Source organism: Tiliqua scincoides, chromosome 3 (assembly GCF_035046505.1).
Source record: "Tiliqua scincoides isolate rTilSci1 chromosome 3, rTilSci1.hap2, whole genome shotgun sequence".
Lineage (NCBI taxonomy): Eukaryota > Metazoa > Chordata > Lepidosauria > Squamata > Scincidae > Tiliqua > Tiliqua scincoides.
Window position 1 is genome coordinate 137,470,635 of NC_089823.1, and position 13,121 is coordinate 137,483,755.

Sequence of the window (13,121 nt, forward strand, 5' to 3'; positions counted from 1 at the left end):
ATGTGGAAAAAAAACTGATATGAGGCTCTTCTGATGACAGAAACACTGGTGCCTCCTTAGACCAATGATTCATATAGCTCAAATGTCAGCTCTGATCATACCATGATCTCACGTGAACATCTTTCTCAGCCCTGCTAGCCAAGATTCTTAACAGAACATGTTTTTAATGGGGCTTCACGTATGAACCACATACTCAACTGCTGTGGGATGCTCTCTCTGACCCTCAATAATGGATTGTGAACAATATTTAGATTAGACAGAAGGAGATACTAATCCATTAATCTGACAGGGATGTCTTTCTCTGTATTGTTTAAGGTAAATTACCATCCTCTGGAATGGCATTGACATTCTCTGTATTTACATATTTAAAATCCTCAGTTGTCTAACAAATCCCTATTTCTAGAGATAAGACTGAACCAATACAAGACTGAATAAATTTCTCATTCACCTGGGCTCTTCCCAGCAAGGCCTCAATTTCTTTATTATGTTCTATAGCAGTGTCAAATGACTGTATGAAGTTTGATACAATGGGGTCCATTATCTTCTTTGTGGACTTGTATTTCTCATGGATTATCTTTAGTAAGCCACACTTCTTTACAGTACCTACAAGAAGATAAATTTGCATATGCATTTATACTGGTCTGCTCTCTATTTTTGTTAGTAATTCTAAAATGACAAAAATAAGAAATTGAGAACAATATTGGAAATACACTAAGGAACCAATGCTATCCAACTTTCCAGCACCAATGTACCTGCAACACAGCTCCAAGACAAGGGAACAAACAAACAAGGGAACTTTATTCAGTTCTCTTACCTTGAGACACCTCCTTTCCTGTTCCCCCACTGCAGGATGCAGTGTATGACCCATTGGCACAGATGTATCAGCGGTGGACAGGATTCAGCTCTAATACAAGCATGTACTGGCAGGAAAAGGCAATTGGTTGCTAGGCTAACAAAACTCAGTTCAAATTTGATTGCCTCAGCCATAAATCATAACAAAATAACTATAGGCAGCCCAGGTTATCCACAGGAGATTCTGTTCTAAAAACCCCTGCAGATAAGGAAATCTGCTAATGTTGAAATCCATAGATTCTGGGGTCCCTTGAAGCTTCCAAAGGCTCTTCTGAGCTCTGCAGATGTTGTGTGTATGCACCCGTGGCCTCTGCAAGGCTCGGAATGGCTGTTCAGGTGGAAAAACAACAACACACTAGTTCTGATTTTTCCATAAAACCGAAAGTGACATTTTTATGCCTTATAAGGCATTCTGAGGTCTGGGGCCTTCCCTGGGCCTCAGAATGCCATATAAGATATAAAAATGTCACTTCCGGTTTTATGAAGAATCTAGTAGTAGCATTTTTTTCTGCCTGAATGGCCATTCTGAAACTCACAGAAGCAGTGGGTGGTCACGCATGGCCTCTCCGGGGCACAGAGCACCATCTGGAGATGAGCACAGTCCAGGTCTGCCCACCCATGAGTTCCATGGATAATGAAATCTGTGGGTTCTGAGTCTATGTGTAATGTGGGCAGACCTACATTATAAAAACATAAAACAAGCAATCATTGCAACTCTAATAGCAGGCAAGAATTTTAAAAATGCAAACCCATCATTACGTTATGCATTATCATAAAACAAAATATCAATGATACTATGAAGCCACCTTGTATTAGAGTCCATCTAAGCTGGTAGGAGTTTTCCCAAATCTCTCACCAAAACATTTTATAGCCTTGTTACCAAGGTTCCCTTTTTCCCCACTGGGGACTCAACACAGAACCCTCAGCATGCCAAGAAGACATATTTTCGACCACTGAGCTACAGCTCTCAATTGTTGTCCACAACTCATTTCTGATGCCACAGCCAGAGCAAAGCTGGTCACTTTTTATGCAAGCCCCTTATTAACAGGTTAAGAATGCAATTTTATGCCATTACAAATTAGCAGTCAGAGCATTTAAACTCCATAGTTCTTAAATCGTCCTCCCAATTGCTCTATGGCAATTTCCATTTTACAAATAAGGAAGTGTAGCTGAACATTAGCATTTTGTGTAAAATTATCAAGCAACTTAATTATGTTAATTAGGTTTAATCATGCCCAAATCCGGCATTCTACCTCATTCAAGTTCAACCTAAAACCCAAGCATACTCAACATGGCCACTCAACACCTGCTATCTAGATGTGGAATATAAATGAAATCTTTTTTGTTAAAATACTTCATACTGAACAATTTCCTATAAAACATGATACAAGCACCCAGCTGGATTCATGGGGTTTTCAAACCACCACCCCCCATATGGAAACCACAGAAACATGGGAACCCTATGTAATTAGTAGCCCCTGTCCCCCCTTCGTTTTTGTTTAGCAGCACTTAAAGCATGGGTGTTTCTTGTTTAAGAAAGCAACATTCTTGATTCATTGAAGAATACGAAGTGCAGGCAAACAGCCTACACGCTACAGGGTGGAGACTAACAGAATGTGAAGCAGGACGGTTCCTGCTTCCTGTTAACGTTCAGTAAGTCTCCCTCTAGCATGCAGGCTGTTTGTCTTCCAGTTGAGTCTGGGAAGTCTCCTGAGGTTGTGTGTAACCCCTCCACACTTCTGATCTCCTGCAAAGGCCCCCCACGGATTTCATCAGCTGTGGAATTCAGTATCCATGGGATGTCTTGGAATGGATACTGAGGGCCAACTGTACTCAAGGCACTTCTGCTGTTTATGTAGTTCAACTCCCAAACAGTTTCCTGAACAGCACTGATATATGCACCTACAACCTAAGCCTATGCTAAGTGGGCTTAACCACATTTAAGTAGTTAATATTGATTTAGGCACATATAACTCTGAATGGGTTGTTACTTTCACTGATTAAAATCCAAGGAGTAAAGCTTCTGAGTCATACCTAATAAATTTCAGATTCTTAAACCCCCACTGAAATAAACAGTACCTCAGTTATAACTAACTTGTCTCAGTGATATCAATGGTCCCTTGTTGTGACTACCTTTCTTTAGGATTTTTGTTTTGTTTACAAGAGCTCTAATGGATCCTATCCTATGCATTATTCACAAACAGACTTGCAGTTGGCAAGATATGCAATGCATTACAAACAAGCTTCCCTGCGATGGTCTAATAGACTTAGACCAGTATTTCTCAGACTATGTGTCAGGATCCACTAGGTGGGTTACGAATCAAATTCTGGTGGGTCCCCATTCATTTCAATATGTATTTTATTTTTAATATATTAGACTTGATGCTACCATGATATGCGACTATATTTGGGAAAATGTTACCGATCTGTTCTTTTAACAGGTTACTATGTATATGCTTTCAACAACGATAGTCAATAGGGCTTACTCCTGGGTAAGTGTGGATAGGATTGCAGACCTTGGGATATTTGGGGAATTTTTAAAAAACAGATCAGCAACTGCTTGGGAGGGTTAGGAGATTCTTTATTTTAAATAAAGTTTAGATTTATACTTATTGTAAACTTTTAGGGCCCAATCCTATCCAACTTTCCAGCACCAGTGCAACCACAACGCAGCCCTGAGGTAAGGCATCAAGTTTTCCCATATCTTGAGGAGGCCTCTGTGACTGGTTCCCCACCACAGGATGCAGTGCACAGTTGCACAGGCACTGGAAAATTGGATAGGATTGGGCCCTTAATTTACTTACTTTATCTGATTTTGTCAAATAGGGGGTGTTAAAAAATTTCCTGCTTGATATGCCACTCCTGGCCATGACATCACTTTGAGGATAATGACATCATTTCCTATGTGTCCTGACAGATTGTCATTCTTAAAAGTTGGTACTGGTGCTAAAAAATTGAGAACCACTGGTTTAGACACAATGTGCAGTAGTGGCTCAAGAACCAAAAAGCAGTTTCATATACTCACCATTAAAAGCCCCACAATATGGGCAGGTGTTTTTTTTCCTGCACTTTTCAGAGACTTTTTTCTTCAAGCTTCGTTTCTGGAGGTAGGTCAAGCCAGGTCTCTTCAGAGAATCCAAAAACTGTTTCCGTTCTTCAGAGGTCAGCAGGATACGGCAACAAGTCTTGCAAATCATCTTAGATACAAGCAGAAAATCTTTTAACTCAGCTTTCGTATTTCTACAGCAGTCCTCTCCCCCATGCGACACTGCACAAGTGTATATATGTGCAGCACCAGGGCTGGCCAATCCATGAAGCAGATGAAGTAGCTCATGTTGACCAGTGGGGGGAGTGCTAGATTCAGGGTGCCCTTCACCTTGACTCTGCTGCCACCTCCCTTCAGCCCACCACAGATGGAGCTGCACTGATCTGCTTCCCACTCACAAAAAGCAAACCATGTGCTTCTTATCTTCTTCCTCCAAGAGGGGTTCTTTAAATAAAATAGGCAGTTCTGTACTTCCTGTCTTTGGCAAAAGGGACTGTGTGAGGAAGGAGCCAGATTAGGGGATAGGGAAGCGCTCCTCCCTTGTGAGGCCTCTTCAAACTTTTTTTTTAAATTTTGAAAGAGGGGGCTTATGGAGGTAGTGCTGCAATGGAGGTAGTGGGGTAGTGTTGGGCAGTGTCAGTGGGCCCCAGTTGGGCTGTCCCTGTGCACAGTGCCACTCGATGCTTGAGATGGAGTAAGGAAAGCTTCCTGTCACTTATTTCTTTTCAAATCTATGCAGTGCAATAAAGTTAAGAAAATGTTACAAACCAAACAAAGTCTATTTACTGCCGCATAGCTATCAGTGCCTGGGGGAGTTTTCACTATAGATCATTCTGATTCTTAATTGTTTGAAAAACAAGATTGATAAATATCAGAATCGCATCTGGGGAGAAACGTCTTAGAGATGGAATAGTATTTTTTGCATAGAATAATCCTAATGAAGACTTACTGATATGCTATATTTAGAGTATAACTCTATAACAGAGCCCAAGTCATGACCTACTCAGAATTCTCAGTGAATAGGATTTGCTCTCCAATAAACATGCACAGAACTGTAGACTAATTCACAACACTTCACAAGAGGTTGCACCTTTACAACATCCCTGCAAGGTGTTGAGTACTATCCTCCCCATATTGCAGGTGGTATCAGGGAGAACAGTAAAGGTTGAGAGAGGGGCTTGGGCAAGGCCACCTAGCAAGTTTATAGTAAAGGTAATATCTGAACTGGGGACTTCCTGGATTATGATCTTTACCATTACATTATAGCCCTTATTTCCATTGATACATTACTGCAGTTCTCTTCTGCTCCTCTCCTCTTCAAAGCAATGTCTGTGTATTACACTACAGGGTAACAAAATTACCCCCAAACCATCAGTGTAATGTGACTTTAATTCTTCCAACACAAAATGACTGTCCTAGAATGTTACATCAATCACATTTCAATAGACCATGACTGGTACAGCATTGTAAGCAAAGGACTTCATTTCTTCACCACTTGCCTTTTCTGGCCCATAACATTAAACGTAATTTTACCTGTAAAATACCTATCACTGCTTTGAAGTACCCCACATGGAAGCATGGCAGTTCCAGGTCAATGTAGCCATAATGCCCCAAACATTCTGCTAGATTCTTTCCGCACGTTTCACATGGGCGATCCTTTTCGCTGGTACCCTTGGGGGAAGAGATGCATACAACAATGATCAAAGGAATAGGAAGGGATGAAAATCAGTTCTGGACACCACACCTCAAAAAGGTTATAATTTGCAGTCCAGTTATTTTGTCATTTTTGAGAAAAGTTGTCCATTTGGCTGGGTCTAAACTCCATATTGAAGTAGCTTTATGGGGCAGACACTAATGCTCACACTAGGAAATGGACTCAGAAGGCAGAAAACCATAAAGAGGGATTGTAGAGGCAAGATAGCTGAATGTGAGAAGCAAAGTAGGCAACAGTTTGAAAAATGAGAATCAAAGGGATGATGAAGAAAGTCATTTAAGAAAAAACCTCAAAGAAGAAAGGGATCCATTTCACATGCAGACTTGGGCTAGCCAGCCAGCTACAGGCTTCCAATTCTATAATTTCAACTTTGGGTTTGTAGGTTTATTTTTTTAACCCCATTTTTCCTCCTGAAAGAAGCAAACAATTAAGGCCCAAATCCTAACTCACTTTCCAGCACTGGCATAGGACATGTGCTCCACCTTGCAGATGGGGGGTATTCATGGAGGCCTCCTCAAAATAAGGGAATATTTGTTTCCTTACCTAGGAGCTCCATTATGTCGGGGCTGGAAAGTGGGTTAGGACTGTGCCCTAAGACATCTCCAAATAAGAATGTTGTAAAACTAGGTATTTCTCAAACAGGCATCAGCCACATGCAAGAAAATGACATGCAATGTACTTCATTACATACAAGCAAGGTGCCAGTTAACCAAATGTCTTACCATTCGATGGTCCAGTACACCATACTGCAGAGGAGAGTGGTTGTTATCTTGACTGTACAGATTTTTACTAACCACCTGGATGTGAGCCTGTTGCCGCATCTCTTCTGGAGATTTCATCCCAAAGCAGATGTGGCTTCTAGAATATAAAACACAGCAACCCAATATTGCAACTTAGGAATGCTCTTAGAGATCAATTTAAAGTCTCAGATGGTGCAGAACATGGTGGTTTGCCTCTCGACTGCTGAAAGATACCAAAAAGGTAGTGTGCCAACCTTTTGTACCTGTAGGCCTATAGGCACAAGTGAATGTACTGTTTTTAACATACAAAGCCTGCAATAGCTAGATGCGGACCTCCGCAGCCCTGCACCCGGAGCAAAGCTCAGCGATGGTGCCAGCCCACGGGCTATCGCTGTCCCTCCCGTGCAGAAATCCACCCCCCTACTCACCAGAGGCTCATGGAGGCTCACCTTCACCCATGTCAAGGAAACCTCTCTGAGGTTCCCCGATGCTATAAACTGTAAGGATTCTCAGAAAGGCTTCCACGGGGTCCTAGTGGTCGGCTCCTGGAGCATCTGCCCCAGGGAAGTCTATGGTAGGTACACAACTGCCAGTACCCCAGACTCAAAGAACCAAATTCTTCCCTACATTCTATCGCAGTTTCTGGAATCAGATGAAAGTCTTCCCCCTCCCTCCATATACACACAAACACATACCTTGAAACCTGGAGTTTCAAGAACCCCAGCAAAGGAACCCCAGCAAAGACACCTAAGTCAGAGGGTGATTTCTTAAACAACACCTTTATTGGTATTATAGAAGCCTTTTCACTCTGGCATAAACCAGCCCTTACTCCATCCATGGGGGGGGGGAGGGAGAGAGAGAATGAGCCTGAGAATCTGTGCAAAGTTACCCTATGAATAAGCATATATTTCTTGAGATTTTGTCTGTCTTAACCTATGTGATTATGCCTCAAAAGTTTCTATATCAGCAGGCAATGTGGATTATATTTTACCATTCAAGAACAGAAATAATTTTGGAATTTTTTTTAATGATACAAAAACTTCTCTTACATAGGCACAGACAATAGAAGAGTGTCGGGTAGAGGATCCCCCCTTCCCTAAATGGTTCACCTGCCCTTCCAGACTGTACATCTAGCAAGAACACCGACATCCATCAACGGACCTCTTTCTTGGGTAGGGTAACTGGGGCAGCCACCCTGGGCCCTGCATTTCATGACCAATTTATAGTCATAACATCCCCCAACCCATACTGGTTGACCTGCCCTGGGCAAGCACCCTTAGGATGGCTCAGCCCATCATCAACCATTTTAAGTACATTCACCTCTCAGTTTACATGGGAGTTTTTTGTTTTTGAAAAGCAGTATGTGTCTCAAAAATGTGTAAATTAAAAATATTTTTACCTTAAGAATGTACGTAAATGGTACACATTCAGGAAAATGTTATTTAACTGTCTACATCACAAAAGATATAGCTCTTTTATGACTGCTATTATTATTTACTTTATTCATTAATAAAGAAAAAGGATTAAGGACATCTTAACTAAACATTATTTTAAATCACTTTTTGAATATAAATGCTAACATAAACGTTGACAACTGGTGATCTCTGCTTGTTCAAGATGGTATAGGTGGGGTGGAGAAGGGAAGATACTGGGAATGCATGAAGTACAGCAACTCAAAAGGTAAGGAAACCAAAAAAGTGCTAAGCGGCAAGTCCGCAAACACCACCACTGTTGTGGTGCTTGGAGAGATACTGTGTAGCACATGTGACTACACTGTCAGCTGAACATGTGGGAGCGCATAAGTAGTTTGACCACATTGGACCAAAACGTTTTTGAAATCTCATGTAAAACGAGAGATGAGTATACAGGGGTGTTCAAACATTTTGGCAGGAGGGCCACATCATCTCTCTGACACTGTGTTGGGGGGAAAAAAGAATTAATTTAAATTTCAAATTTGAATAAATTTACATTAATGAATATATTAGAGATGGAACTTATGTGAATGAATTGAAGGTCTTGCAAATAGTTCAAGGCCTATAATAGGCCTTGCACAAAGCAAGGTCGGCTTTTCTGTCACAGGTGTGAAATAGCAAGCAATGGAAGGAGTCCTCATCCCACAGTCCACGCGAGAGGCTGAACAGTTGCCCTCACTTTGAGAGCAGTTGCGTTGGGCTCCAGCAAGTCTCTGGAGGGCCAGAGTCTCATTGGAAACTGGGGGCTCCCTGTGGGCCAGATTGGGAGTCTTTGAGGGCTGCAAGTGACCCCTGGGCCGAGGTTTGGGCACCCCTGTACTAGAATACAATTCTCCTATTGTCCCAGTTCTGCCTCACACATCACAGGATACCTTATATGTCTCACAGGCATGATCCAACCAGACTACTTTAACCTATTTCTGTCCAGTGCACAGGTGTACACATTCAATCCTGTTGCATAAACTCAATGTTGGGCAGAAATGGCTTAAAGCCCTACTGATTTCAACAGATAACACCAACTTGAAGCTGCCTTTTGGTTTATATTTTTCTTACACTGTAAACTACCTTGAGCAGTGGTTCTTAAACTTTTTAGCACTGGGACCCACTTTTTAGAATGACAATCTGTCAGGACCCACCAGAAGTGATGTCATGGCAGGAAGTGACATCATCAACCATAAAAAGCAAAACAAAACAATCAAAAAAATAAAAGTTTACAACAAGTTTAAAAATTTATTTAAAATAAAGAAAAACCCTCCTAACCCTCCTATGCAGTTGCTGATCCCTTTAAGAAATTCCCCAAACATCTCAAAGGCTGCAATCCTATCCACACTTACCTGGGAGTAAGCCCCACTGACTATCATTGTTAAACGCACATGCATAGTAGCCTGCGCAAAGTACAGATCTATAACATTTCTCCAAATGCAGCCACATACCATCAAGTCTAATATATTAAAAATAAAGTATACATTGAAATGAATGGGGATTCACCAGAAACTGGTTCACGACCCATAGCTGGAGAAACACTGACCTTGAGTATAAGAGCAGAAAAATAATATTTACGCCTACAATCCTCTGCACGCTTACGTAGGGGTAAAGCCCCACTCAACACAAAGGGGCTCAGGGCCCAATCGTATCCAATTTTCCAGTGCCAATGGGGCACTGCATCCTGTGGTGGAGGGGCAGTCACAGAAGGCCTCCACAAGGCATGGGAACATTTGTTCCCTTACTTCAGCGGTTCCCAAACTGTGAGCTGTGGTTCCCGTGGGAGCCGTGGAAACCAGCCAGGGGAGCCAGGGGATCCCAGCAAAAAGCAGCTGCCCTACACAATGTATAGGATTGTAGCCCTAATGGGGAGCCATGGCCAATGGCCCAGGAGGTTAAGGAAACCACCAGACCAAAAAGCCTGCGAGCCACTGCCTGACCTCAAGGCTGCATTGGGGCTGCACAGGAATAGGACTGGGCCCTCAGGCTGCACTCCTCTCCACACTTTCCTGGGAGCAAGCCTATAAAGGGACTTACTTCGGATTAGGCATGCATTGGACTGGGCTCTAAGAGGTAAGTCCTACTGTGTCCAGTGGGGCTCACTCCCAGTGTGGACAGACTGCAGCCTCCTTCGGGATACACGCACCGAGTCTTGCACTGCAGGGGCAGTCAGCTATAAAGTGTCATAAACAGAAGGGAAAAGGAAGGTGGGAGGCACGTGCAGTGCTGGGACTCCGCTGGAGCGTGACCCCAACTGGGTCCCTACCAGCCTCCTCCGCAGCCCCTCGCCTGCACACCGCTGGGGGCCTCTGCACCAGCCCCCCCCCCAGAGCCCCCTTACATCTTCTTGGCCACGTCCGTCTCACGGAACTGCTCCTTCACCATGGCTGCAGCGGGGGGCGCCTCTCTCCTCCCCTCGCGGGCAGCAGGCAGCCGGCAGCCGGCAGCCTCCACGTGTGACGTCAGAGCACGAAGCAGCAGCCCCCGTCGTCTTCTCGCAGTGCCACCTCCTGGGCGGGAGGCACAGCAGATGCAGGGGGAACAGGGTGCGCGCGCGTGTGCGAGAGAGAGAGAGAGAGAGAGAGAGAGAGAGAGAGAGAGAGTGTGTGTGTGTGTGTGGTGGCCCTGGAGAGGGAAGTGTGTGTGTGTAACCACAACCAGGGGACAACCACTAAAATTGAGTGTTCGGAGAGTTAGGGCGGACAAAAGGAAATATTTCTTTACCCAGCATGTCATTAGTCTGTGGAACTCCTTGCCACGGGATATGGTGACGGCATCTGGCCTGGATGCCTTTAAAAGGGGATTGGACAAACTTCTGGAGGAAAAGTCCATCGCGGTTTACAAGTTGTGGTGGATATGTGCAACCTCCTGGTTTTAGAAGGAGGCTACCTCAGAATGCCAGATGGAAGGGTGGGCACCAGGATGCAGGTCTTGTCTTGTGTGCGCCCTGAGGCATCTGGTGTGCTACTGTGAGATACAACAGGTTCAACTGTGGGCTTTTGGCCTGATCCAGGCTTTTCTTGTGTTCTTATGTTCTTAATTGCGAGAAGGCACTGTGCACTCACAGGGAAAAGGAGGACATTTAAGTTCTTTTCCAGGACATGAGGCTAAAAAAGAGGACATGTCCTGGGAAAAGAGGATATCTGGTCACTCTGACTGAAAGCAGCCATTGGCCCTGATTCCTTCCTCCCAAAGCAAGAATTGTGTGCTCTTGGTCTTGGTCTATCTATGATAGAAGAGTTTCATACAATACAAATCCCAAGTGTCATAAAGAATACAGTGTGATGGCATCCATCCATCTCAGAATGACATTTCTGAGGTAGAAGATTGGACTGGTGCTTCCTAATAAATAGGAAATGCTTTCTAATAAATAGAATAGCACCTACTAGGTGCTTCCTAATAAATAAAATGGGCCAGCACAGCTGCATTCCAGTGCACATACAACTGTTCTATATGTAATCAGGTTACAAGTCTCCAGTCTGAACCACCTTATAACTACCATCTGCTGCATTTAGGTTTCTTGTGTTAGAGGCACTGGGACTGAGCCTGACAGCTTCATCGCATGTTTACTGTAAATATCACAGACTCCAATAGGCATACTCTCTCAAGTACAGTACTTATAGGATTGAGTCTGGAAAAGCATAGAGGGAAAGGGTTCCGAAACCAGTAATCTGCTGGTGACAGTAGTTGATGACTGAGTATCATCTGCACAGATTTCCATTGGTTTCTCTGGCTTCTCCCCCCCCCCCTAACCATATTCAATATATCAAACACAATATGTCAAACCTTTTATTTAGGTGGATTTTTCACTGAAACTATTACAGTATATGCACTAATGCATGTCTTAATGACATGCACAGTTTACAGCTCCATAGATGACACACTGGTGGAAAAGAATGCTCAGGTTTTTCATTTTTATTCTGCCACACAACACTGCTGACCAGGCACGGCACAATTTCCCCCCCATCTTTGGTTTAGAATAGAACTTAGCAATTATTAGTTCAGATGCACAGTGATTTAAATCCTTTTGATTAAAAATTTTTTTTTGTTATTCACTGTAGAAAGCCTCTTTGGCGTACGCACAGAAGTTCTGAGCGTTTCAATACTTTCTGAATAACATCTCTAGTCTGAGGGTGCAATCCTTACCCACTTTCCAGCACCAATATAAAGGTAATGCAACTTCAAGGTAAGGGAACCTCTTAACTCAGCTTGTGGTTGGTCTGTGGAACTCCTTGCTGCAGGATGTGGTGACGGCATCTGGCTTAGATGCCTTTAAAAAGTGATTGGGCAAGTTTCTGGAGGAAAAATCTATTACGGGTTACAAGCCATGATGTGTATGTGCAACCTTCTGATTTTAGAAATGGGCTATGTCAGATGCAAGGGAGGGCACCAGGATGAGTCTGGTAAGCAGATGGTAAGAAGATGCAGCGCATGCAGCACATGCCCCACTGGCACAGCTATGCCAGTGCTGGGAAGTGGGTTAGGATTGTGCCCTGAGGTGTGTAACTAGGGGCCCAATCCTATCCAATTTTCCAGTGCTGGTGCAGTTGTGCCAGTGGAGTGTGCGCTGCATCCTGTGGTGGAGGGGCAGTCACTGGGGCCTTCAGAAGGTATGAAACCTGTGTTCCCTTACCATGGGGCTGCATTGTGTCTACTCCAGAGCTGCAAAGTTGTACAGGATTGGGCTCCAGGGCAGTCATTTTCATTTCTTGGCACACTGACAAGGCATGAAAATTGTCAAGGTGCACCACTTGTTTTTTGGGCAATGGACAAGCCATACCATGCTGCTGGTGGGGGGCTCACCCCCCAGTGGCCCTACTAATAAATGATCACCCCCCAAATTCCCATGGCACACCGTCTGCAGCACACCAACGTGCCACGGCACACTGGTTGAAAATTGCTGAACTGGGGGGCTGTTTCTCAGCACAGGCCTAACAGAGACAGTGATGTGGAGACTGCGGAGGGGGGGGAGAGCCTAGTAAGGAAGCCTCTGCCACAGGGCTGCAGTCCTGAGTCTAGTCCTAGCAGCCCTCCCTCTGCCACAGACAGGGAATTTCAGGCTCTGACACTGACCCAGCCAGGGCAGTCCAGTCTCTCATTCACACTACTGGTCCCTGACGCCCCCTAGTGGAGAAGCATCACTAAGAAGGGTCACAGGTGGCGCTGTCTACTGGAAACGTCCCACTAGGGGGCTTCTGGGAACGACAACAACCGGCGCGGACTCATTGCGTCACAAGCTACCGCCTCTTGTTTCCCTCAGGTTCTGCCCTCAGGCCCGCCCTTTGGCTCTCAGCTGGCATTCGATTGGCTGCTGG

At 44.2% G+C, this 13,121-nt stretch overlaps 1 protein-coding gene across 2 annotated transcripts in view; it reads right to left on the minus strand.

The window, feature by feature from the left end:
- The window catches only part of POLR3A (RNA polymerase III subunit A), a 60,278-nt gene extending 50,062 nt beyond the window's left edge, over nt 1-10,216 (minus strand). Inside the window, exons 1-5 of one of the 2 annotated variants that reach the window (XM_066619122.1) lie at nt 10,148-10,216; nt 6,335-6,470; nt 5,432-5,569; nt 3,878-4,049; nt 449-603 (exon numbers count right to left, since the gene is read on the minus strand). In XM_066619122.1, coding sequence (XP_066475219.1) covers nt 449-603; nt 3,878-4,049; nt 5,432-5,569; nt 6,335-6,470; nt 10,148-10,191 — 645 coding nt within the window. In that variant the 5' untranslated portion in view covers nt 10,192-10,216. Of the gene's footprint in view, nt 1-448; nt 604-3,877; nt 4,050-5,431; nt 5,570-6,334; nt 6,471-10,147 lie in introns of those variants that run through there. The other variant, XM_066619121.1, reaches the window with a different exon arrangement.
- Nucleotides 10,217-13,121: the final 2,905 nt, after the last annotated feature.